The 24,948-nt window shown below is 39.4% G+C and overlaps 2 protein-coding genes across 3 annotated transcripts in view; one reads left to right on the top strand and one right to left on the bottom strand.

Annotated features, from left to right (window-relative positions):
* Window positions 1-24,948, top strand: part of LOC122844081 (CUB and sushi domain-containing protein 3-like) — a 475,440-nt gene that overhangs the window by 299,121 nt on the left and 151,371 nt on the right. Inside the window, exons 10-12 of the mRNA XM_044139260.1 lie at window positions 6,410-6,487; window positions 11,502-11,589; window positions 19,581-19,705. Of these exons, the coding sequence (XP_043995195.1) occupies window positions 6,410-6,487; window positions 11,502-11,589; window positions 19,581-19,705 (291 nt within the window). The remainder of the gene's footprint in view (window positions 1-6,409; window positions 6,488-11,501; window positions 11,590-19,580; window positions 19,706-24,948) is intronic.
* Window positions 13,017-16,075, bottom strand: LOC122844172. Of its 2 annotated transcripts, XM_044139387.1 has the most exons (3): window positions 14,875-16,075; window positions 14,336-14,543; window positions 13,017-13,795 (listed from the first exon to the last, which is right to left on the bottom strand). In XM_044139387.1, exons 2-3 carry the CDS (start codon window positions 14,497-14,499, stop codon window positions 13,309-13,311), a joined length of 651 nt encoding a protein of 216 aa, XP_043995322.1. In that variant the 5' UTR covers window positions 14,500-14,543; window positions 14,875-16,075; the 3' UTR covers window positions 13,017-13,308. The 2 variants fall into 2 exon arrangements, with proteins under 2 accessions (XP_043995322.1, XP_043995321.1); XM_044139386.1 differs by lacking the exon at window positions 14,875-16,075 and having other exon boundaries at window positions 14,336-14,702.

Here is a 24,948-nt window from a genome sequence, read left to right on the forward strand (position 1 = left end):
TTGGAAACATTTTATTTTTGTTGTTGATGTAAAAGTGATCTGTCTGAAGAACACCAGCTTTTTTACCTCGGGTCTTTACCTGAGGTGCAGTTCTCTTTGGGTCTCTTTCTACAAATTGTGCTGCAGTAAAACAGAAATGTAAAACATGAAGCGGCGATGCAAAATTTTCTCATGGATGCCACTGTTTATTTTAAACCCAGTATTATAACCATCTTTCTGGCTAATTTTATTTTGTCTGCATAAATGTGAGTGGGATGTATGTTCCCACTCACATATCAAAATTCAAACATCTGTATAAGTTTAACCTGGTTTGTCTTCTCACTGAGCACTTCTCAGTGCATGCATACATTGTAAGTTGATGAATCTGTTTGTTGATGTGGCAGTCCACTGTGTGTGTGTGTGTGTGTGTGTGGAGGGGTGTGCGGGTGTGTGTGTGTGTGTTCGCCATTGTCTTTGCATGTGTCAGGTATGAAGAATCTGTTTTCTTCCCTTTGGCAGAACCTACCAATCACATCCCTCCATCATCTTTCTTCATTACCTATTCATGAGTTTCTGTCTCTGCAGGGCCGTGATTGGCTCTTAATGAACAACTGACTGCAATATTAGTCAGCCAGTGCTATTGGAAGAAATAATTCAGTCAGTAAAAAAGAAACACCAGACAACCAAGGCTACGCAAACATTATTCAAGCAGTGGAACAGCATAACCCTTGAGGAGGTTGACATATTGGATATTGTTGATTGTGCATTTGATTTCTTTAAGGTCCTTGTTGTGTCTCAGATCCACTCATGATCAAGTGCGTACAACTTAAATTGCCCAGTGCAGCAGATAATTACAGCTATAAAAGAAAGAAAACATTTAGCTTATGCAGGATATACAATTTGGGATTCTGGGTAAATAAATCCCCAAGCCCTTTTCCATGTCAGCCCTAACTTATGAACCATTAGTCAAACTGAGTACAAAGATACTGCAGGCCTCAACAGGATCATATGAGCTCATAAATCCATAAACTGCGCCTTTTCTATCTTAAATTATTGTAGAGGCTAGCATTTGTACCACAACTGGCTTCCATTATTTAATCTTTGTTCTGTTTTTCCTGTATGAGACATGTTCTCACTGAAAATTATAACTTATTGGGGTAATATGGAATGAGCAATGTTAACTTCATTCATGTTGTCTGACACTGTACAAAGAGTGGTGTTGAAGGGGCATTGATTGGTCCTTACAATCTGCTAATCAAACATGCATAACTTCTACAGTGTTAACATCTGCTCTTCCCAAGTGGTTGCATTCTTTAACCCCTTATACTTATTATTACCTCTAGTATAACCGAGTTCTCTAAAATTAAACTTGCTAAGCCAAACTAAATGGACTAACATGTCATGGTCAAGAAAATGGGAACAAGATGGTTGAGAGTGCAGCAGCTGTTCTTATGTCAGAGGATACTTCTGGCCTCTTTGAGGTACCAAAGAATCCCAACAGATCTGGCAGTATTTGACACCCTAGATTGAAAACTAATTTGACTGATCCATAGCAAGGAAAAAGCAGACAGTATAGCATCCAGTAAAATAAGCAGAAGTGGGTTTCTTTATTTGTTTTAGTGTCTTTCTGAATACTGCTGAACTCTATTTGAGCACTTATTCTGTAACTAAATATAGTTGTGCTAAATATTCAGAATTTCAGCTCATAAATGTAGCTTACTTAAATGCATCTGGGCTTCCATCTGTTTGCATTAGTGTTTCTGTATGTAGGCTAGAATATTAACCAGGTCATATTTAACTTTGATGCATATTTACATATAGGACAGGCTTTATGATGCATATTAAAAGGGCTTGATGCAGAGAATAAATTTATGCCGCTAACAACAAATGTAACTTTTTCTGCCTTCTGGCATACATATAATAGATCTTACAAGCTAATGGACAAAAATGTTTATTTTATTTTTAATTTTTTTATCTGACTATATTTTAATTTGTGTTACTTGAAGTTCTGTCTTCACCACAAAACAGTTACACAAAATTGTTATTTTTTTGATGACAGGAATATATTGTAAACTAAACAAATCATGAACCTTGCACCAAATGTTAAAAATTATGTATTTTTGTGTCCGAGACTTTTATTATTTTTGCCTAATCGTGAAAAAAATGGAAATGCACATATACATAAACACTTATATAACAAATAATGTTTATGAATTGGTCAGAAAATATGAATATAAATGTGTGCTATGTGAATTACTCTTTTTAAATGCGGGAAATGAGATCCATTCCTAGAGACAGCAGTCAGTTTATCAGCTATCAAGCATCTTTCTGCTTTAATAATTGTGACTGTGGTGTCAGGGATGATAAAGTTCATTCTTTATGTAGGTGGGTGGATTGCTGTGAAGTTAGGTTTTTTTTTTTATTCATATTTTTCTGCAATGAGCAGCTGTGGTACATGACATGCTGGGTCACACTCACTCAGAATTTATGGGGGCATTGTGTGTTTTCCAGGCACTGAGTGCTACTTTGCACAACCAAGTAACTATGTTACTTTCAGTAAAAATACTGTGCATATCAAACATAACTTAAAAGAAATTTAACTTCATAATTTGACGCTTTAAATTGGGCCTCTTAAAGAGACTTCTACTGTTTCCAACTCTCAGCCTTCAGCTGACTGTCGCAGCAGTTTTTCTCATTATGCTGTTAACCCTTCTTAGGAGCGCTGGACTGAGGAATAGTTTGTATGATAAGCTCAGCAGACTCTCAGTTTCACCAGGTGTTTGCTAATTGCTTCTCCTCGGAGACCGGAGGTCCAAGGAGGAGCTTTGTGGAAATAAGCGGCACTTTTTGAGATCAAGCATTTAGGAATCCATGAATGGCTGCTGGGGGAGATTCAAGGATTCTTCAAATGTGCATGAGAGAATCCAAGCAAAAATGCAAGTATGTTTTTGATGAGAGGATAACATTGGAGAATGATATAAAGCTCAAAAAAGTGAAGTTTATAATAATCACCCTTTAAAATTTTAAATGGTTGGGACATTTTAAATAATGTAAACCCAAAAAGCCGAAAAATATGTGCGCATAGGTGATGACATATCCAAGTTAGTGGTTCATTATGGGAACAATAGCATCAGAATGTAGAGAATTCAAAGTTGATACATGATTCCTGATAATCCCTTTCTAGCAGGCATTTGTTCACTTATTTTAGTCTTTTTGTAAATACCCAATGTACATTTTGTGGAAAAGACATAAAAAGTACATTTTGGGTCCTGCTTTCTACAATTAAGATGATGTATAGGGATCCAATTTTACTTAAAAGTACCCTCTGTACCATGTCAAATCTAAAGGCAAAAAGGTCACAAGAAGATAATAACCATCAGATTTATGAAAGATAAAACAACACTTTTTACGATCAGTCAAGTAGAGTTCCCTTCATTTGACAGAGTACTGATATTCTGCTCATACATCACTTCAAATGTCACTTTTCAAGGCTCTGTTTGACTCCTGACTGGTAATATTTATGCTTAGTGAAAACCAACTAAGCAAATGTCTGGCATACAAGACAAGACAATAAATGAAATTGGATTCATGGGAATTAGACCAGATTAGATTTTTTTTTGAAAACTAAGGATCTTTATTTCACAGACTGAAATTTGCATACTTGCCCCAGGATATATTATATGTTATATTAGAAGTCTCAGAGTGCTGTGAAAAATCATTTCTGAATTTTTTTTTAATGTAAATATGCCAAAAACAAATTTTAATTTCAGTCAAATATGCTTTAAAGCGTATTTATACAAACTGTCGCTATGTCATGACAGTATGTTATAAGACAGAAAATCTATGAAAACATTAATGTTCTCTACTTCCTCCCTCTGCTACTGTTGCAGTCTGAAGAAATGCATATTCTGAACTGAAAACAACCAATCAGAGACCTGCCTCTTTGTTCTAATTGGTTGTGTATAGTTAGCACTGGGGGAAGGGGGAGGAGCTTAATATTTTCAGGTTTTTTGTCTCTTACCATACTGTCACGACACAGTGACAATTTCAACAAATATGTAAAAAGACATTTTTTATAAAAGTTACATACTGCAGCTTTAGATAAAGGAAAAGTTATAATTATTTTTATTCAGGAGAAAAATTGGAAATCAATGTTGCACTGTGTAAAAATAGAATTACCTTCATTTAAATCTTGCACTAACAGTAGTTGACACTGAAGCTGATTTAAGTTTGACTTGGCACATCCAGGCCTGATTAAAACCTGATGCAATACATCTTAAATAGGATTTGTCTGACAAACCAAAATAGGCTTAAAGATTTCAAACAGAAATGCATCATGCTCTGATAAAAGTAAATTCAGAAACAGTTGAAAAAGTCAATGACATCTGTCAGCTTGGAAAGGGTAACAATGCTATTTCTAAGGCTCCAGGAAACCTCAGTGAGAATCATAAATGGACAGAAAAAAAAGGGGGTGAGGTGAAGCTTCCCAGGAGTGACTGGTCCCCAAACCTTTTCCAGGAGTGCACCGACAACTCATTAAGAACCCAGAACAACATCTGAAGCACTGCAGGCCTCTCTTGCCTCTGTTAAGGTCAGTCTTCATGACTCAACAATAAGAAAGACACTGGGCAAAAATGGCAGCCATCGAATCGTCCCAAGCTAAAAACCACAGCTGAACATAAGAAACACAGTGACTTGTCTCCCACTGTGACAAAAACACCTCAACAATTCCTAATAAAATATTGTGATTTCTAACAAAGTGGAACTTTGTCGAACATCATGTTGCATAGTTTACTCGTCAGATATGAAAAGGCTGATCTATTCCTGTCTTATGCATCTGCTTTCAAAAAAGTGTGCGCTTTTCCAGCATTTATTCGCAAACAACGCTATTGTAAAAACAGTAATGTTTTTGTACACCTTTGGTGGACAAAGTGTCACTTTCTTTGATCCCCAAACATGAATCACATTGTTGAACAAGGTGCCCTTCATTCAACCATCATACACGGGTAACTGACTGCTCACAAAATCATGTGGGGGACGGGGAGAGCTACTTCCTCTATGCTCCAGAGAGAATCAATCAATCAATCAATCAATCAAACTTTATTTGTATAGCACGTTTCAGCAGCAAGGCATTTCAAAGTGCTTTACATCAAATCAAACACAAAAATACAATACAACATAGAATCAACAATAAAAACACAACATAGTCAGATTCCGTCAATAAATTTGCAATTGATTACGTTTCGAATACAACTCTAAACAAGTGGGTTTTTAGTTGAGGTTTAAAGAATGTGTGGAGAAAAACATGAACTGCCTTTCACATGCCGTTGAATTTGAATTACATAAATATATGATGGACAATGTTTGTAGTTTGAAAATTGAGACTTCTTAAACAATGTTGTGTGCTGAATTTGGAACTTCCTACGCTACATTATGACATTATTGACTGAACAGTTGTTTACAATGATTAAATAACAACTTTCATGTCAATGTGTTATTGATATTGGAATAGTCGTTTTTTGCCATTTGCGATTTGATGGAATCGTTAGCTCATTGTGAAATCGGTGTCTGTCAGTCAACCGTTCGGACAATCATCAGTAATTTGTGAATGTGTTTGTAGATGAGATGTATCCTTTTCACAAAACGGTCAGACATGATTTGTTTCTTATTCAAGTTATATATTGTTGACAGTAAGACAAAAAAAAAAATAGTTCAAAAGGAAATCTAAAACTACCCTGGAGTGTTTTGTTTTTTCTCATTAGTGCTCTAATTCAGATATAGCTCTCACCCACTCACGCTGTCATCTATAGCCTGTCTTTGCAGCCACACAAGCTATATTAATCTACAGGTTCAGTGCCGTATGTTAATGTGTCTCATAATGAAATGATGATACCAGAGCTCACGCTGACAGGGATTTACTCCCCATCAGTTTGCCTCCTCTTGTCTTTGATTTGCTCCATCCAGCCATCTATTTTCTAACGATTCATTATCTGAATGCTTTGATTACAGAGCTGCATTGTGAGTTATTTTGATTAAAGCTGCAATTTCCCTTCTCAGCTTTTGTTAAGAATCTGACGGAGCTTCTAGCAGAACATCCCAAGTGTTTCATTTTAGAGGGAGAAAGAGAGAGAGAAATATTAACATGATTTAAAATTCTGAATGATACTACTTATAAGATTCTGGTTTTCAACTATGCTTCCATTTTTCTCTCCTTTTTCCTCTCAGTCCGTCTGTTTCCACCATTTGAATTTTTTTGTTGCCTTTTCATGTTTGCTTTTGCTTTGCTCTTTTCTCTCGCAGCATTGAAACAGAGAGGAATGAGCTATTTAATTTGAACTCTTTTAATAGGTCAGATATATTCTTTCTGCTTTTATCAACTCTGTTATCTGATTTTTCTTCTCTTTTTTCTGTATTCTGTTCTCCTCTGCAGTGAAGCGATCAGTAGATTTTAAATCGAGGGGCGTAAAATTATTCCCTGGCAAAGACTCCAGCAACAAGTTTTCAATATGTGAGTTCAATTCTCAGTGTCCCTTTGCTTAATGAAATAACATGTAATGGCTTGAACTGTTTTTAGCTTTTTTTTCTTTTCTCTCTTCTAAAGGCCTATTGCCATATTCAACACTTTTGTGCTTTGACTCAAAAATATATATTTTAAGCCTTATATTTAACCATTTTCTCAGTTTAAAGAAATACTAAACATATGGAACTGATGTTGCACAAATGTGTTGAGAATAGCAATACCTTTGCTGAAAGCTACTTTTGCATTCTTCTTGACTGCTGTGTGTTTCCATGGTTTGACTTTCTGTGTATGTATGTTAAGGTCACAGTGTCTTGCCTCTTCTTTGTTTGCTTTGATATATTTAATCACAGCCTTGCTCTGATAAGCTTAATCATGGTTTGTTCTGGCTTGCTTCAGGCTGGATCAGGGACTGTGAATCATCTGTTGTAACACTGTTTATGGCCATACTCATACCCCTTTCTCTAACCTTTCCTATATACGTACATGTCCTTCTTTATTTTTCTTTCTTTTATTTTTTCCTCATACTGATGCATCTTTAGGCTCAGGTTATTAGGGTCGGCAAAGCAATTACTGAGTTGTACAATCTAACGCTAGGCTAGGATTATCATTTGGAATATAGCTTTTTTTATTTGTTTTGTGTTTTTTACCTTGAAACCAGCTAAAGTGAATGTTACATACAGTAAAATACAGCACTTCTTTCATATTTAGAGCATCGTAGTAAAATAATGTCATTTTAGAAACCAGGGTCCAACACCCTCTAGATATTTCTCCCCTAATTAGCCCCTAATTTCCCGACTTCATTTAATTTGTTAATCTAATTGTTTTAATAATAAGAATTTTTGCTTTGAAATTAAGTAATTAATTAGCAATTGATCATTTAAGTACACATAATACACTTGATTGGCCATGTCTGACCCATATATCAGAAACACACAAGAGAAAACCGATGCTTGTCATTGATTGCAAAAATAATACTGTGACAGTGACCTTAGATGCATTTAGAACTATTCTGGATACATCAGTAAATATATCCAGAGGATAACGAACAGTAATACTACAGTATACAAGTAAATAAATAATAACGGCATAAATAAAATCAGGACAATTGCCCGTCCCTATTGTAGCTTTATTTGTTACAATAGTCATTGTCAATCTCTGTGGGAATAGTGAGTTTGCTGCAAATAATTAACATTTGTTTGTAATATTTTTCTTGAATAAAAGTTTGACTGTTGATTTTTTTTTTTTTGTGTAAGTTTCTTCTTAAAACATTTTTAATTTTGACACATCCTTACTAGGGGTTACAATATCTTTAAGATATGTAATGGCTTCCTCGTTACTTATATTCTAATAAGAAAAGGAAATGTGAATATTGTCTTAAAGTGCTCATGTTCTTCCAGCACTCTGACATGTGAAGGACCTGTTGTATGATAAATCTACATATTACAATTCATCTAAGGTTTTCAGCTAACCCTTATATAAAGTCACTTATGTTGCACTATTGTTTTCTATCTCACTTCTCCTTTGTCTGTTTTCCCATAAATACACAGATTCAGACTGTTTTGCAAAGCAGGAGGGCTTTGCAAAACAGTGAACATTTTCAACAGGATAACATTTCCCTGCTTTTATGTTCTATTTTGTTTCACAAATGGCACACCAACACCTAGTGATACTCATCACACATAACATCTCTATGCTGCAGCTGTGGTGAACTCGTAATCCATCCTCACTTTTGTTGGAGAGATTATTGGTTCCTCAACAGCCCAGTAAATTTGTTTTACTGGGCAAAAAACAACTGGTAAATGGGGTTTTTGTGCGCTTTTTAGAAATCTTATATGTTTCTGTTGCCAGTAATGTGTGTAGCTTCTTTTCCAGATTAAACCACCTCTATAACTGTGTCACCTCAAATCAAACATTCTCTGCAATAGCCTTTTATTTTGGCAATGCCAATCAGCTCAAGTTTTCGAATTGTAAATCTGCATTAATCTACTGTTATTTCTGGTTACTTTAGCCTTGTTACTCACACACCAAGCTTAACATTCATGTTGAGTGTTTAAAACCAGAAAAACAGCATGATTCTCAGTTTTTAAAGCTTCTTTCTGTTTGCCAGTAAGTCACACAATTCCAAGCCAAATATCTGTTGCAGTTAGCAAGTTAGAGCCCACATTATACAGACACATTATACTGTATGTTGAGTCGACAGTCATTGTATGCTCAGTACACCTAACGGGTTATGCAGGAATGTTTGCCAAGTTTTAACATTATGAGTCAAAATGTCAGGTCTATAGTTTGACTACAGTTCGACACTGCAATTCAAACAAAGGTGAAGATTTACTTGCATGTGTTTGCTTTGCATGCTTTGTAATTAATTACATTTAACACTTTGCTTTGGTTGTTTGTTTTTGTGATTTGTATTCTGTGTCATTCAATTCAATACTGGACACAATGCCTTGAAAAACTATTATTAGCTATTGTCTCATTTTGTTTCGCTTGAACTAAAAACCTCAGTGTTTTTTACTAAGATGATTGTGATAAACCAACGCAAAAAATGTAATGCATGATATCTGAAAAGAATGACTTTATTAATATTTTTGTAGTAGCACTATGTCTCTACCAGGCAGACGCATCTAAAAACTAAAATGTTTGCCCATTCATCTTTAAAAAACAAGTTTAAGCTCAGCCGAATTGTATGTATGTAGAGTCTATGAACCTACATTTTCAAATGTTTCCACAAGTTCTTACAAGAATTTAGGTCTGGATTTTGAGTGAGCCTTTCTCACACCTACATATGCCTGAGTCTTAATAATTTAATTTGTAAGTCTGCATGAGGGACATTGTGGTTCTGGACGGTGAACATTGACAACTGTCCCAGACATGCTTCCTCTAACAGGATTGTCATGTGCTGACCAGCTTTCCTATCTCTGCTGACGTACAGCAGAATCAACCTGTACAATATTCTACTTTTGAAGTTGTACCTGTACCTGTATGGGTGATGTGACAGTAGTTCTCCAGGGAGGTTTTGGATCTATAATCATTGAAAATTTTGAACCAACTCCTTTGTGTTGGTTTCATTACATAAAATATAATTAAAATACTCATTACTTTGCACTATGAAGCACTTTATATGTTGATGAAAATGTACAGCACAGGAAAAAAAAGAAGTTATTTTTGATTCAGGTTTCTTGCCATGTTGCAGAATGACAGTTGATCTCTATCTCTCCAAATGTTTATGCTAATTCGTCTGGCTTGGATTGGTTTAGAAGATAATTTGCTCTGCTCTACAAGGTTTAACTCTTCACTGAAGCACAAAGCCTCTCCATCAACAAATACACATTTAAGGATGGCTTTTTAAAGTCTGCCATTGTAAATGTGCATGAGTGTGGGTTAAGATTTGTGTGTTTTGCTCTTGATTGTGTGCTAGTACTGTAACCAGTCCCTCTGTTGTCATGTTAATAGTCCAGATGGCCAAATTAGCCGCTCCAACAAAGCAACAAACTATCTACTCTAACAAATACAAACACAAACACACATACACTCTCCAACCACCTGCTGGGTTCGTTGATATGGACTAAACATGTACTTGCGTGTTAGCCAGAAAGCCCAGACAGCGTGGGTTTGAAGGTGTTCGTGTGAAAGCAGAAATGACCAAAATTATTGCTTTGGCCTGTGTTTGTTGCACCTAATTGAGCTTGCTGGCATCCGATTTCTTGTCAAGCATGAGACAAAACTGTGGTTTGCCAGTTTTTTGGAGGGTTTTCAAGTCACAAAAAGCAAACTGCACAATAAAGAGTTTATTTAAAAAAATACATTTAGCTTTTAATTAAAACTGGTCAAAATCTTGGAATTGAACTGTCATTAAAAAATAACAAGGGAATTTTAGATTTTTAATCAAAAAGAGTTTATTACAAAATTGATTAGCAGCTGAAATTCTTCTTTTTTTTTTCTAGTTAGTCACTTTTGACCTTAGATGATTTCATTAACTTGTTTGTACAAGCATTAGTAAACACATGAAACATGTAGTGAAATTTGGATAATTTAGATGAAATAGAAATCAAATCAAAGTGTTAAAAAGTGTGAAAAAATAAAAATAGTGACTCACTTGTGGTCCTGTAGGGTGAATCTCCAGCACAGGTACTTTAAAGAAGCTGAAGCTTGAGTATCATTGGGCTTTTCAACAAGATAATGATCTGATAAGTTTTAATTGTGCCAAGGTTCTTAAATGACTCTGGTTTGATGTGTTTAATAATTTGCTGCTACTTTGTAATGAATGAACTGCAGTGTGGGATAAATAATGCTACAATATAAACCTAAAACTGATATAAAGGAATCTAAGGTCAGTGAAAACCAGAAATAAACAATAAAACAATATCTAATTTCTTAAAAATCAAGCTCATACTTAAACATAATCCGGGTAAAATTAATTATTTTTTTTGTTTGTTGTGTTCTACATGTTGGATGTGTAAATGACATTCTTGGAGTCAATATAAGATCTAGTGTTTCTGGAATAATCAAATGTTTGGACTGATGTAATATCACTGACTGTCTGCCTACCTAACCATCCTATCATCCATCTATCTCCTATTCTAATCTGCTTCCCGCTGCTTCCAAAGTGAATTAGTGATAAGGCAGGCAGGTTTCCAAAACTAAAAGCCAGGAGGTGGAAATTCACCCAGGAAGACCAATGCTGAATGCAATTAAATGACAAAAACAGATGGTTTTAGAATATTATCAGGACCACTGAGGCAGTTCAGTGCTCCTGCTTTTTTTTTTGCAAATATCTATTTATATCAAAAGTTGGATATTAATATTGTTGATTTTTTTGTGGAAATAAACATGTGATCTTTTAGACCAGTAGTAGCATAAGCACTGATCTCCCTGCCTCTCCTGCAGATAAACAAAGAGTCAACTTGAAGGAACTTGTGGACACAGTTCTGCTTTGTTACCGTGTTATCTATTCCATTCTGACCCATTTGTCCTGGTTGTGTGCATGTTTTTCTTTCTTTAGTGAATGAAGGTGGTGTCAGACAGGCGTCTAACTCCTGCCCTGACCCAGGAGAGCCGGAAAATGGGAAACGCCATGGAAATGACTTCAGGTACAATTTGTGTTTAGATGCAGCACTTTGGCCAGGTATTGGTAAAAACACATAAAAAGTCATAGATTAAATGCATCTTTTATTGGAGTAGCTTAGAGAAAACAAAACAAAAAACATTTAATTAAAGATCTTCGCCATCTTAGTAGGCAAGCCAATGCGCAATGCACAGCAGACACATGGCTTCAAGACCAACTAAAAGAATACATGTGAACACTCTTGACCAACGTGCGAGAGAAAGATACATAAACAATATTGCTTCTGTTGGGATCAACCAGAGTGAAACAGAAAATAGAAACACGTCAGATGATTGATTTCCACCAGAGAACAATCGTCTGACATCAAGCTATCTTAAATGCTTTTTGATGAAAAGCCAGATCATAACTTCCTGTGATCATCAAACCACAGTTTTTCCAGTAAAAGTCCTTGTAGAGTTTAGCAAAATCCATGTTTAGAGTTGTGATTCGAGGATTTTAAAGGCATTTCCCCACTATGACTACTGAACATGCGGTTTGCATGTAGATGACGTCTAACTGTTGATGCGGAAGACTGCTAATCTCATAATGCTGCTTTTTCTTTGCTATTCTTAAACAGTAACACATTGTGTAAGGAATTCCTTATCCAGCCTTCATTTGCTGTCACGTCTTCATTTTTTTGAAAGTTTTAAAATATTTATGTTATTGTATGGTTAAACCCCAGTGGCCAAATTCCAAAATGATTTCATTCAATTAGAAATTTAGTTTCTGATTGGAAATAAGACATCTGTTGCACAGCACTAAAATAATGTAAAAGTAGTCTGAATATATATATATCTAAAAATTCCTATTTAAAAAAATATCACTAGTGTGATATTTTAGTAAACTATCTCAATACAGATTACTTATACCATTTTCAATATTTAAGGGGAGCAGTGACGTGCGGTGAGGTTCATAGCTGGTGAGGCACTGACGTCATCAGAATCAGATTTGCAAATAGATGTAATGGTACACTAGAGGGACCCAGAAATTCAGCCACGACACAGGAGTGAGCAGTAAATCTGATATTTATTAAAAAGGCAGCTTGAACCGGGCACAGGATTGTCAGCTGCAGCACTGCGAAGGGGGGGCGAAAAGGAGAGGTTGATGACCGGAGAAATAGCAACAAAGGGATCAGTTAGCGTATGTGTGAAGGGAAACACTAACCTGGCGTTCAGTAAATGTGGGGATCGGCTGAGGAACAAGGAGTGGAGCAGATGCTGCGCTGACGCAGAGCTCGGGACGAAGTGCCTGGGGAGGGAAGCGCTGATGCAGGGCAGCGTGCCAACTTGTGGGGGAAGCAGACGAACCAAATCCAGATCCTGAATCCTAGTCAGACGGGCGGAGGTCATACACGATCGGGACAGAGAACAGAATCCGTGGGAGTGGGCGAGAGCGGAGTTATAGTAACAGGCGTGGGTCGAGATCCAGAAAGGCAATCAGTAATAGTCCGACAAGGGCGAGGCAAAAGGGACAGGTCCGAGGAACAAGGCGTGGTCGTGATTATAAGGGCGAGGTAAGAGTGCTGGAAAACTACTAGCTGAAAGCGTTCGATAATCTGGCAGCTTGGTTGTGACTGAGGGAGGTTTAAGAAGGGAGACAATTAGGGAGAAACACAGGTGCGAGGAATAACGGAAATGAGGGGCGTGACTTGGATTGGCTGAACAAGAAACACAGGGTACACTGTAAACATCACAGTACCCCCTCCTCAAGGTCCGGCCCCTGAAGGACCACCAGGCTGGTCGGGGTGATCACGATGGAAATCTCTGATAAGGGTTTTGTCCACAATGTGGCGGGAAGGAACCCATGAGCGCTCCTCCGGCCCATAACCTTCCCAGTCCACCAGGTAATGGGTGGCACGGCCCCACCTTCTGGATCGGAGAAGACGCCTCACAGTGTAGACGGGACCCCCAGCAAAGAACCGGGCGGGAGGAGGGGGTTTGGAGGAGGGCATGAATCTGGAAGTGGCAACAGGCTTGATGCGTGAGACATGGAAAGTGGGATGGACCTTCAGAGAAGAAGGCAGCTGGAGGCGGACGGCCACAGGATTCACCACCTTGGAGATGGGGAACGGTCCGACAAAACGTGGCGCCAATTTCTTGTTCTCCACCCGAAGGGGAAGGTCCTTGGTTGACAGCCACACCCTTTGACCTACAAGGTAAGCAGGAGCCGGGATCCTGTGTCGGTTTGCTGACCTGGAATACATGGCAGGCGAGTTAAGAGAGAGCCCTGGCCTTTCTCCACACCCTGAGGCACCTCCCGCTGAGGCATGGGCAGAGGGAACCATGGCCGACCGCTCCTGCAAGGAAAAAACAGGTGGCTGGAAACCATAAACAGTGTGAAAGGGAGACAACCCAGTGGCACTGGAGGGAAGGGAATTGATGGCATGCTCTACCCAGGGCAAGTTCTGTGCCCACTTGGTTGGATCCTGTTCACAGAGCATGCGGAGCTTGATCTCCACTTCCTGATTAAGACGCTCAGTTTGCCCATCCGTCTGTGGATGGAAACCTGAGGAGAGGCTCACCTGGATCCCCAGCTGCTTACAAAACTCTTTCCAAAAACGAGAGACGAAGTGAGGGCCACGGTCAGAGACAATGTCCCTGGGAAGCCCATGAAGTCTGAACACCTCTCTAGTGAGGATCTCACCTAATTCCTTAGAGGAGGGCAATTTCACAAGGGGAACCAAGTGTGTCATTTTGGAGAAGCGATCGACTATCGTGAGTATGGTAGTGTACCTGTTTGAGGTGGGTAATCCTGTGATGAAATCCATCGAAATATGCGACCAAGGCCGGTGGGGAACAGGTAGAGGGTGAAGAAGCCCTGCTGGGGGTCGGCGAGAAGGTTTAGCCTGAGAGCAGACCCGGCAGGCAGAGACAAACTCTTTGACATCCTTTCCCATGTTCCTCCACCAGAAGCGTGACTGGACCACTCTTAGAGTTTTGACTACACCAGGGTGGCAAAACAATTTAGATACATGGCAAAGCTTTAGTACCTCAGGGATAAGATTGTCAGGTACGAAGAGGCGTTGGGGAGGACAGCCTGGGGGGGGCCGTTGCAGTTGGTTGGCCTCCCTGACCCGATTCTCAACCTCTAGCCGAGTTACCGCCAGCCGAACAGACTTTGGAAGACTTTCCCATGTGAGGAAAAGTCTTCTGAACAAGTCACTGGTTCGTTCAGGGGTTCATGAATCCTGGACAATGCATCAGGCTTCACATTTTTGGAGCCAGGCCTGTAGGACAAAGTGAATACAAAACGAGAGAAAAAGAGGGCCCACCTGGCTTGCCTGGTGTTGAGTCTTTTAGCTGACTTGAGGTACTGGAGGTTCTTGTGGTCAGTCCACACTAGGAAGGGTTCCTTAGCTCCTTCTAGCCAATGTCTCCATTCCTCCAACGCTAGTTTAACTGCCAGCAATTCTCGGTCCCCCACGTCATAGTTGCACTCAGCAGAGGAGAGGCTTCTAGAAAAGAAGGCGCATGGATGAACCTTATCATCCTCATACCTCTGGCTAAGGATTGCGCCAACACCAGACTCCGATGCGTCGACCTCCACAATGAACTGTCTATTCAGGTCAGGAGAATGGAGAACTGGTGCAGTGGAGAACAGGTGTTTAAGTCTTTGAAAAGCCTTTTCCGCATTAGGGTTCCACTGAAAACGAGACTTGGGAGAGGTTAGAGCATGAAGGGGTGAGGCAATAGAACTGTAATTGCGAATGAACCGCCTATAGAAATTAGCAAAACCCAGGAACCGCTGGAGTTGCTTACGGTCTTGAGGGGTAGGCCAATTCAGCACAGCGGAAACCTTGCGGTCCTCCATGGATAGCTGGTTGGGGGAGACTAGAAAGCCTAAGAAGGAAGTCTGGGACACATGAAATTCACACTTCTCAGGTTTAACAAACAGGTTATTCTGTAGTAAACGAAGAAGCACTGAACGGACATGGTTGATGTGTGAGGGTAGATCCTTAGAGAAAACCAGGATGTCATCTAGATAGACAAAGACATAAAGACCAATCATGTCCCTAAGAACATCATTCACAAGGGCCTGGAAGACTGCTGGTGCATTAGTCAACCCAAATGGCATCACTAAATATTCATAATGCCCAGTAGGGGTGTTGAAGGCAGTTTTCCACTCATCTCCCTCCCGAATACGCACCAGATGATACGCATTCCTTAGGTCTAATTTAGTAAAGATGGTAGAGCCTTGGATGCGTTCAAATGCAGTGTCTGTGAGTGGGAGGGGATAACGGTTCTTGATGGTGATGTCATTGAGTCCTCTGTAGTCGATGCAGGGGCGAAGTGAACCATCCTTCTTTCCTACAAAGAAAAATCCTGCACCAGCAGGGGATGAGGAAGGACGAATGATTCCTGCTTGGAGGGCCTCCTTTATATAGTCTCGCATGGCTTGGTCTTCAGGGACTGAGAGTGAAAATAGACGACCCTTGGGTGGGCAGGTGCCAGGAAGCAGGTTAATGGCACAATCATAGGCGGTGTGGAGGCAGAGAAGTGGCACGATGTTTACTGAAAACCTCCTTAAGGTCATGGTAGTCCTTGGGGATCCCTGAAAGGTCAGGGTCCTGAACTGGGGAATCCAAGGGAACTGGCCCTGGATGATTAGCAGCTTGAAGACAGGTGGACAGGCAATGAGTGCTCCATCCAAGGACCAAACCATGGACCCAGTCAATATGTGGGTTATGTAGTCTCAACCAGGTGGCACCAAGAATTAACGGAAGGTTAGGAGAGTTGATGATGAGAAAAGAGATGGATTCCTGATGGTTCCCTCCCACAATCAGTCGGACTGGCTCTGTCTCCAGCTTGACCTGGTGTAAAACATGACCGTCAATAGCCTGGACCTCAGTCTTCCGAGTACTTTCTCTTAATTTCAAATTGAGTGAGCGGGCTAACTCCGCATCCATAAATTCAGTGTCGGCTCCAGAATCAACAAAAGCTGCTAAGGAGTGGGAGCGACCACACATAGAAATCTGCGCATTGATGGTAATTAATGAAGATTTAGTAGTTGTATGTTGGTTAAGTAGAGCGCTACAGACTGAAGGAACTAACCTCTTGGAGGGACATTGCCGAAGTTGATGGTCATCACTGCCACAGTAGAAACAAAGGCCCTTCTTGAGCCTGCGCTCCCTCTCCTCGGGTGTCAGCCTGGAACGACCAATCTGCATAGGTTCTGGTTGGTCCTGGGAGGGAAAGGAAGGTGGTTTGGGCAACGATGACCTCATTGTGAGCCGGGAGGGGACTCCCAAGGATGTAGTCGGGTATAGTCGGTCGGAAGCCTTCTCTAGCCTTCTTTCATGCATCCGTTGATCGATCCGTGATGCCATGGTTTCGAGGTCAGCCAGATCCTTAGGGGGGTCACGAGTTGAGAGTTCATCTTTAATGCTCAGACCTTGGTAAAAGGCATCACACAAGGCTTCATCATTCCAATCACTGTCAGCAGAAAGGGTATGAAAGTCAATGATATATTCATTAATACGCCTCTTGCCCTGTTTTATTCTCCAGAGCCCTCGAGCTGCCTCTCTCTCAGGGAGGCAAGGATCAAAAACACGCGTTAATTCCTTGGAGAAATCATCAAAACTGTAACAGATGAGCGAGTCTTTCTGCCATTCAGCCGTACCCCAAATCTTAGCTTTGCCAGATAGTAAAGAAATCATGTAAGCAACCTTAGCTCGCTCAGAGGGAAAAGAGCTGGGCTGAAGCTCAAAATGAATCTCACACTGGGTAATAAAGGGCCGACATTGGCTAGGCTCACCACAGAAAACCTCAGGGGGGGAAAGACGGGGCTCCTGCGGAAGAGGTAACCGCACCAGCTGAGGAGGAGCTTGTCGTGGGGCAGCCGAGGCACTAGGAGGCGCTGTGGGGTTTGTCAACTTTGACAGCATAGACATCATTTCCTCCATATTAGCTTCCAATTTAATAATGGATTTCTCTACTGTAGCGCGCCATTCCTGTGCGTGCGATGGGTCCATAGTGGCCAGATTATACTGTAATGGTACACTAGAGGGACCCAGAAATTCAGCCATGACACAGGAGTGAGCAGTAAATCTGATATTTATTAAAAAGGCAGCTTGAACCGGGCACAGGATTGTCAGCTGCAGCACTGCGAAGGGGGGGCGAAAAGGAGAGGTTGATGACCGGAGAAATAGCAACAAAGGGATCAGTTAGCGTATGTGTGAAGGGAAACACTAACCTGGCGTTCAGTAAATGTGGGGATCGGCTGAGGAACAAGGAGTGGAGCAGATGCTGCGCTGACGCAGAGCTCGGGACGAAGTGCCTGGGGAGGGAAGCGCTGATGCAGGGCAGCGTGCCAACTTGTGGGGGAAGCAGACGAACCAAATCCAGATCCTGAATCCTAGTCAGACGGGCGGAGGTCATACACGATCGGGACAGAGAACAGAATCCGTGGGAGTGGGCGAGAGCGGAGTTATAGTAACAGGCGTGGGTCGAGATCCAGAAAGGCAATCAGTAATAGTCCGACAAGGGCGAGGCAAAAGGGACAGGTCCGAGGAACAAGGCGTGGTCGTGATTATAAGGGCGAGGTAAGAGTGCTGGAAAACTACTAGCTGAAAGCGTTCGATAATCTGGCAGCTTGGTTGTGACTGAGGGAGGTTTAAGAAGGGAGACAATTAGGGAGAAACACAGGTGCGAGGAATAACGGAAATGAGGGGCGTGACTTGGATTGGCTGAACAAGAAACACAGGGTACACTGTAAACATCACAATAGATGCATAGATTGACAGCAGTTTACAGGTTATGTTTCACTTCTGCATCCTTACGCACCTCCTGCTTCGATTGAAAGTCCACTTGAGAAAACTTTTTTAGTGTTGTAATGTAGTCATCCATGTCGAAAGTCGGGATAAGCGAGAGGAAAAAAATCACTATCTCTATTATAATCTATCGCTGCACTTGACTTGCTTCCCGAATCGTTTAGCCTAGCTCGCTGTCACTTACTCGGCAGTTGAGGAGTGAACAAGACGAACGTCTGGGATCTTGAGCGCCCCCTGCCATGAGGCAAGAGAACTGCCTGCCTCACCTCGAACCTGTTCTCTGCCGTTTATAATCGCTCATTACACGAAACACGTTACACAAACACAGTTGGTGACAAAAAGCACTGTACATTATATACATAAGCTAAATTATTGGAAATAAGTTCACATATTAAATGTGTTTAAACCATTTTATTGACGCCGTACAGCAACATGCTCTCTCCGCTTAGCAGCCAGCGCAGAGCCAGGGGTTGCGCAATCCAAGGTGAGGCAGAGCTCGCTGCTGCCTGCATTTGAATGGGAAAATAAGAAAATTCAGCGATTTTGAACAAATAAAAATCGAAATTGGTGAAGCTACATGAAAAATAAATATTTTTTAGTACAAACCACCGGATGAATATAACAATTTAAATTACTTTATGATTATATATTTTCTTTCTTTCCATGATAGCTGGTGAGGCACTGCCTCACCTGCCTCCCCTGACCGCACGTCACTGAAGGGGAGGTTTTTATTGCCTTGACAGCTAATCTTAACCACCTTATTCAGTGTTTTCAATGGTATTTTGATTATTATGAACTTAGAAGGCCTTCTTCCCATCACTCTCGTTTAACTCCTTTAACAAATTCTATCAGATTTAAATAGAAATTCTGGTCAGGCCTCTCCAAGATGTTGATATTACTTCCAATCAAATAGAAGAAAACTTTAAACCCAAAGTTATTTTTTACAGTTCTACCCAAAATTGGTGATTTTGGTTTTCTTTTCCATTTTAAAGAGTTGCTTCTGTATCCCAAGCAAACAAGAAGTTATCAGAAAATCTGATCAGAACAGTCACAATAACATCACAAAAGTGTGAGGATTTTTTTAATACACATTTATCAGGACATTTGTAAAAAAAAAAAAAAAAAAAAAAAAAGCTGTATTTTATTTTTATTTTACCACAACCTTTGCTTTCTGTGTGATACTTATGTGCTTGTATGTTTTGATGTAGCATTGGGAGTGTGGTCCAATTCAGTTGTGGAGAGGACTACGTGCTGCAGGGCAGTAAAACCATCAGCTGCCAGAGAGTGGCCGAAGTCTTCGCCGCCTGGAGTGACCACAGACCAGTCTGTAAAGGTACAACTTGCTGAATTTTGCAGTCCATCTCTGACTCTAGATGTGCTTTCATCATTGAGGCCGTGATGGCTGTTCCTCAGGACCAAAAAATATGCGAATACATAGGCCTGTCACAATAGCAAATTTTGCTGAGCGATTAATTGTCTCAAAAGCTATTGCAATAGACGATAATATTGTTTGAAGACCTTTGTACACTGATTTAATGGAAATGACAGAATAATGCATGCGATTTCCTGCCAAAGATAGATACACTTTTCAAAATTATTTTGGGAAATAATTTTTAATCTCATCTGCTTTATCCCCTTAAGTCGGAGCGATCAAAGTGTCGGATAATAGTAGATTAGATTTGCTTAAACCCATCTTTCTCAAACTGGGGTCCCCGGACCATAGTTTGTACAGCTAGCCAAAGGATTGTGTTAAAAAATAATAATGGATAATTGGGTTAAGACAATTTATACCACAGCAGTTACAGAAAACTACAAATGAAACAGTTCAATCATATAAACATTTATTGTCAATCTCTTTATGTTAAATAAATTTAAAACATATGACATTATTTAAATATTTAGTCATTTCATCTATAGTTTGAGAAATGCAGAACTAATGTGATCGTTTCCATAGCAACGATCAGAAGCAAGACCTTGCACCAGAGCTCCAGTGAGGTCATTCATGACCTCATAGACCTCCTATGAGGTCATCATAGAAGGTCTATGAGACTATAAATAGATATAGATATCTATATCTATAGATATAGATATCTATATCTATTTATAGATATCTATATCTATATATATATATATATAGATATCTATATCTATATATACACATATATATATACTCTGGAGGAGTATATATAGATATAGTATATATAGTATTTAAAGTATAGTATATAGTATATATACTCTGGAGGAGCTTTTATTTTGAAAATCCTAAACCAGATGCTGTCGGTTACGTCTTGTGCCCCAATATGCAGCAGAGTGAGTAAGAAACAACGGCATCGATCTCGGTTGCTACAATCCACCCTCTCCCTGCAGAAAATGTAATCATTAGATTTAAATAGAGAAGATGGGCACATCCGACTACCTGATGCAATAGTTCACACTACACATTAGTTCACACCTACATTTTCCCCTTAGGATAATCTTAGAACTTTAATCGTTCTAACATTGTCACTTGTGATCATCCTGTAGTGCAGGGGTCACCAACCTTTTTGAGACTGGGAGCTACTTCACGGGTCCAGAGCAACACGAAGGGCTCCTTGTTTTTTTTCTTGGCTCAGCCTTTATAACAATAGTATACATATGTGTATATATGATTACATGCTACCTGATCATATTAATGTTAGGAACTACTCCCAATAGTTATCAGTAATAATTTCCCATGGCAGATATGGTTAATTGCTATTATGTGATCAGAAGTTCTTAGTTCAGAGTTTTAAGTTTGATTCCCTTTTGGAGATTTTCTGTGTGATTCTAAATTGCCCAGAAATGACTGATAGCATAGATTGTTGCAGCTGTACAGCTGTACGCACTGTGAGATTATTCCTGTAAATAAAAAAAAAAGAAAAGTTATTATATTTTTTATTATCCAACCCTCTTTACTATTAACAGAATTGTGGAGAGAAGAAAAAGATTTTGTGCCAAAACATGTAGCGCACATCATTGTGAGTCTGTGGGGGTCAAAGGGCATTCCTAAGCCTAAATCTTATTGGTCAGTTTGCTTTTTCTGTAAGCTAAAAATGATGAGTGGAGTTTGAATCTCCCATAGTTCTAAGATCCCGCCTGAGCTTTTTACAGTGCGCGGTTCTGGCGGGTCGCCTGTTTATTCGATTTTTTTTGTGGTTTCTTGAACTTAAAAGCTGACGGGTCACCTGTTGGCTGACACCGCCAGACCACCAACATTAATGTTTAGAAAACATTTTGTGCAAAGAATATAGAAATGACAAGGGGAGGAGTTGGAGCGACGCGGTTGATGAACCTGGTAACTTTTCAGCTGGTCTTCGTTAACGTGACTTAAATAGGTTGTAATGATTTTCATTCAGTCAGGACGTTACGCTGACACTAGAGCCACATGCGTTGCAGGTAGATTGTAGTAAAGCACTTATTAATGCCTGGTTTCAAAATGTGTTCACTGGACTTGTAGCCATTGTTTTGTGCCCATTGTTGGACACCACACGTCAGGATCGAACCCAATCGAACCATTATACCTAGGATTTCTGTCGGCTAATGTGTGATCTCTCAGGATTTGAAAATGGGCCGACAATCGGCCGACAGCTCTAGGATCATGTAGTGTGCGCTGGGCATTACACTAAGGAAATGAGGAAGGGAGGGTCAGGGGAGAGCAGTGGAGTTGAGCCTTTTTTCATTCAGTGTCTTCAACAGAGAGAAAAAGGCCGGAAGAGACGATAAAGCCGATAATTAAAATGACGTCGATAGTTTTAATTTATCGTACGATTAATTGACTTATCGTTTATCGCGACAAGCCTACGAATACAATCCAATTGAACTGTGAACATCCACCCAGTATTATCACTGGTAAATAAATCTCTGTATTCTTTTAAGTTGATGCATGTGTAATCATTTTATACTCTGAACACTGCATTTTCAAGAGTCGACATACTTCAAAGTTTATTTACCAAGTGATAGGTGGGCCCAGATTTATGACGCACACACACACACAGTGAGAAAGAGGGAAAGAGGGAGAGTGTGTCTGCCATGTTAAATGCCAAAGTCGTTTGTCATTTCTTTCCTTACTTGGCTCGAGACTGTAGTGGGACACATTCTTTAACTTGAAACAAAATATTCACAGTGTATGTGTGTGTGCCTATGACAAGAAGAAAGGCCACTGGAAAGTTAGGTTTCCAAACAGTGCTTTGGCAAATTTTGTTTTAATTTCAAAGCCATGCATTGTTTTCCTTACACTTCAGAATTATGTAGCACTTTGTCTTCTTAATGTCCCAATGAAATGCATAAAAATTTTGGTTTCTAATGTGAAAAAATGTGAGAAAGTTAAGTTATGAATACTTCACAATTGACTGTGTGAAATTCTGTTAAAACGTGACACGGGAGCAGAGAAACACATAAGCCTTTAGGTGATCTTTGCCAAGATTTCAGATTGTAGCTCTTTAGGATTCACTTTGTTTACTCCAAAATACAATGTTATGTTTTTGTTTTTTTTTCTTGGAAGCAAAATGCGGGTAAATAATATATAACTTTAGACTTGTGCATAGTTTTAATATATCAAGTAATTCCTTGAACTGTAATCAGAATGAACTTCAGAAGGATGGGAAGTAAGCAAAAAGAAGCTGTAAAAAAGTCAAAGACATCTCTTCCACCTTAAGGCTGCTTTAGTCATATGCTTTAGAAGGTCAATTATTTAGTATATTACTAAAAATTTATAAAAGCTGCAAGGCAGTTTAGTATTTGGCCGAAAGTCAACTGAACAGGGTGGATCCTCGCTTGAGTCGGGTTGTGCTCTCTTGCCTTTAGGTTCAAGGACACAAGAAAAACACTTTCCTTGACTGAAATCCTGGGATTTTTATTTGTGAACCATATACACAGGTGCACTGACCTCCTTTGGGTTCATGTTACTAGGACTACACCAATTCTTCTAAGGATTTAACTGAGGTACTGTGAATCCAGCATGTCTTTCTTATTATGGCTTCTGTTTAATCCTTCCAGGCAAGCTTATTATCTAACTCATTATTAGATGTATGTAATAATAATTTGGATTGACTCTTCATTATTTTTAATGACTGGTAGGGACTCATTTTACCCTATAATGAGTTGTTAAATAAACCTACCGTGATAAGGCCAGTTAAGTCTTTCTTCTACCTGTGTCCACTGATGGAAAGGGGCTTTAAAAATCCTGGATTTGTTTTTTTCTCAACAGGAGAAACACATTAAGAAAGACTATAGCAAGCGTACTAAAAACAAAGCCGCCAGTCAACAAATATCCTGGAAAATTACATTCTCTGGCCCACTGTAACTATAAAGCATATCTTTTGTGCGAAAAAATAAAACTTAATTGCCCAGAGTTCTAACATAAACTACTTTTACAATGCATATCGCTGTCCCTCATGGCTGTTTCTAAGAAACCAATAAGTCAGCAGTATGTGTTATAAGTATAATACTTCATAAGGTGCTCTTGCTTCTTTAGAGGCTCAAAAATGAAAATGCACAGAGACATAAGTCTGCATTAAAAGACTATTTTGAAAACTACTTCTTGTTACCTTTTTGGGTATTGAAAATTGCATCACAGTGCAGTGTGGTAGTAGATGTGTGGGCATTGAAAGATGCTTACACATTTATTAGAAAAAAATGCCATCAAGCTCAATTCAAATTCAAAAATACTTTATTCATCACTGAAGGAAATGAAATGTTCTAAATAATATTATTTCATATTCTTAAGTGATTTTTTTTGTAGGTAGCAATGTTGGCAGGAAAAATCTCTTATAAGCGATCTGTACTGCATCCAGTCAGAGTTCAAGTTCTCAATTTATTTTTGCGTTTTAACTCATTATTATTACGGCTGAGACCGGAAGTTTTCATCCACCAAATAAATGGGAACGTAGACCAAACTTCTCTGGTTATAATGGGAGTATTTTTACCTCTTATTCTTCTCTTGCAGCAGCTGCAGTATGTCATTGTTATGTATGGTTGTACTTTGGTGAAACTAAAAACGATCTGTTTTCAAAAATCCTATGAATCCCAGAGAAACCACACTGAGGCTGCTTGAAGGACAACGTGCATGTAACACTGGGTCTCATCTTTTTGACAATAATGCTGGGGCTTTATTTAGGCTATGTAAAAGGATCACTCAGAAGAGGAAGCTGAAAATGGAATACCACAATGCTGTGTTACTGTAGAAATTGTAGCTATATCCTTTACATATACAGTTTTGAGCTTGAAATGGAGTGTTTTGGAGAGGGTGGCTTACTTCATGTGAAAAGCAGGGAGTGTATTATAAAATCCACTCTTCTTTTTAAACCTATTTCCCTTAGGCGCAAACATCCAATATTGAAATTCCAAAAGTAAAGATGCCTTGAAGGCATAGGAAAGGAGTTCTTCTGGAGCTAATAGACTAAGAAGTTGGAGAAACAGCATTGATGTCTACATACATGCTGCTGTTTTGGGTCATTATTCAAGCAGATAAGTGATTCCAATCTCTAACTTAGGAAGTCTGAGATTGCAGTGTAATTTTCTTACACTGCAAGAAAATTATAGACATTTTATTATACGCTC

Source organism: Gambusia affinis, linkage group LG14 (genome assembly GCF_019740435.1).
Source record: "Gambusia affinis linkage group LG14, SWU_Gaff_1.0, whole genome shotgun sequence".
In the NCBI taxonomy this organism is placed as follows: Eukaryota; Metazoa; Chordata; class Actinopteri; order Cyprinodontiformes; family Poeciliidae; genus Gambusia; species Gambusia affinis.

Excerpts from the sequence above, each read along its gene's own strand:
- LOC122844172 (XM_044139387.1), bottom strand. The coding sequence starts at position 14,499 with ATGGGAAAGGATGTCAAAGAGTTTGTCTCTGCCTGCCGGGTCTGCTCT. Across the intron at positions 13,796-14,335 it reads GGATTACCCACCTCAAACAG|GTCAGCAAACCGACACAGGA; the intron begins GTACACTACCAT and ends CATGTATTCCAG.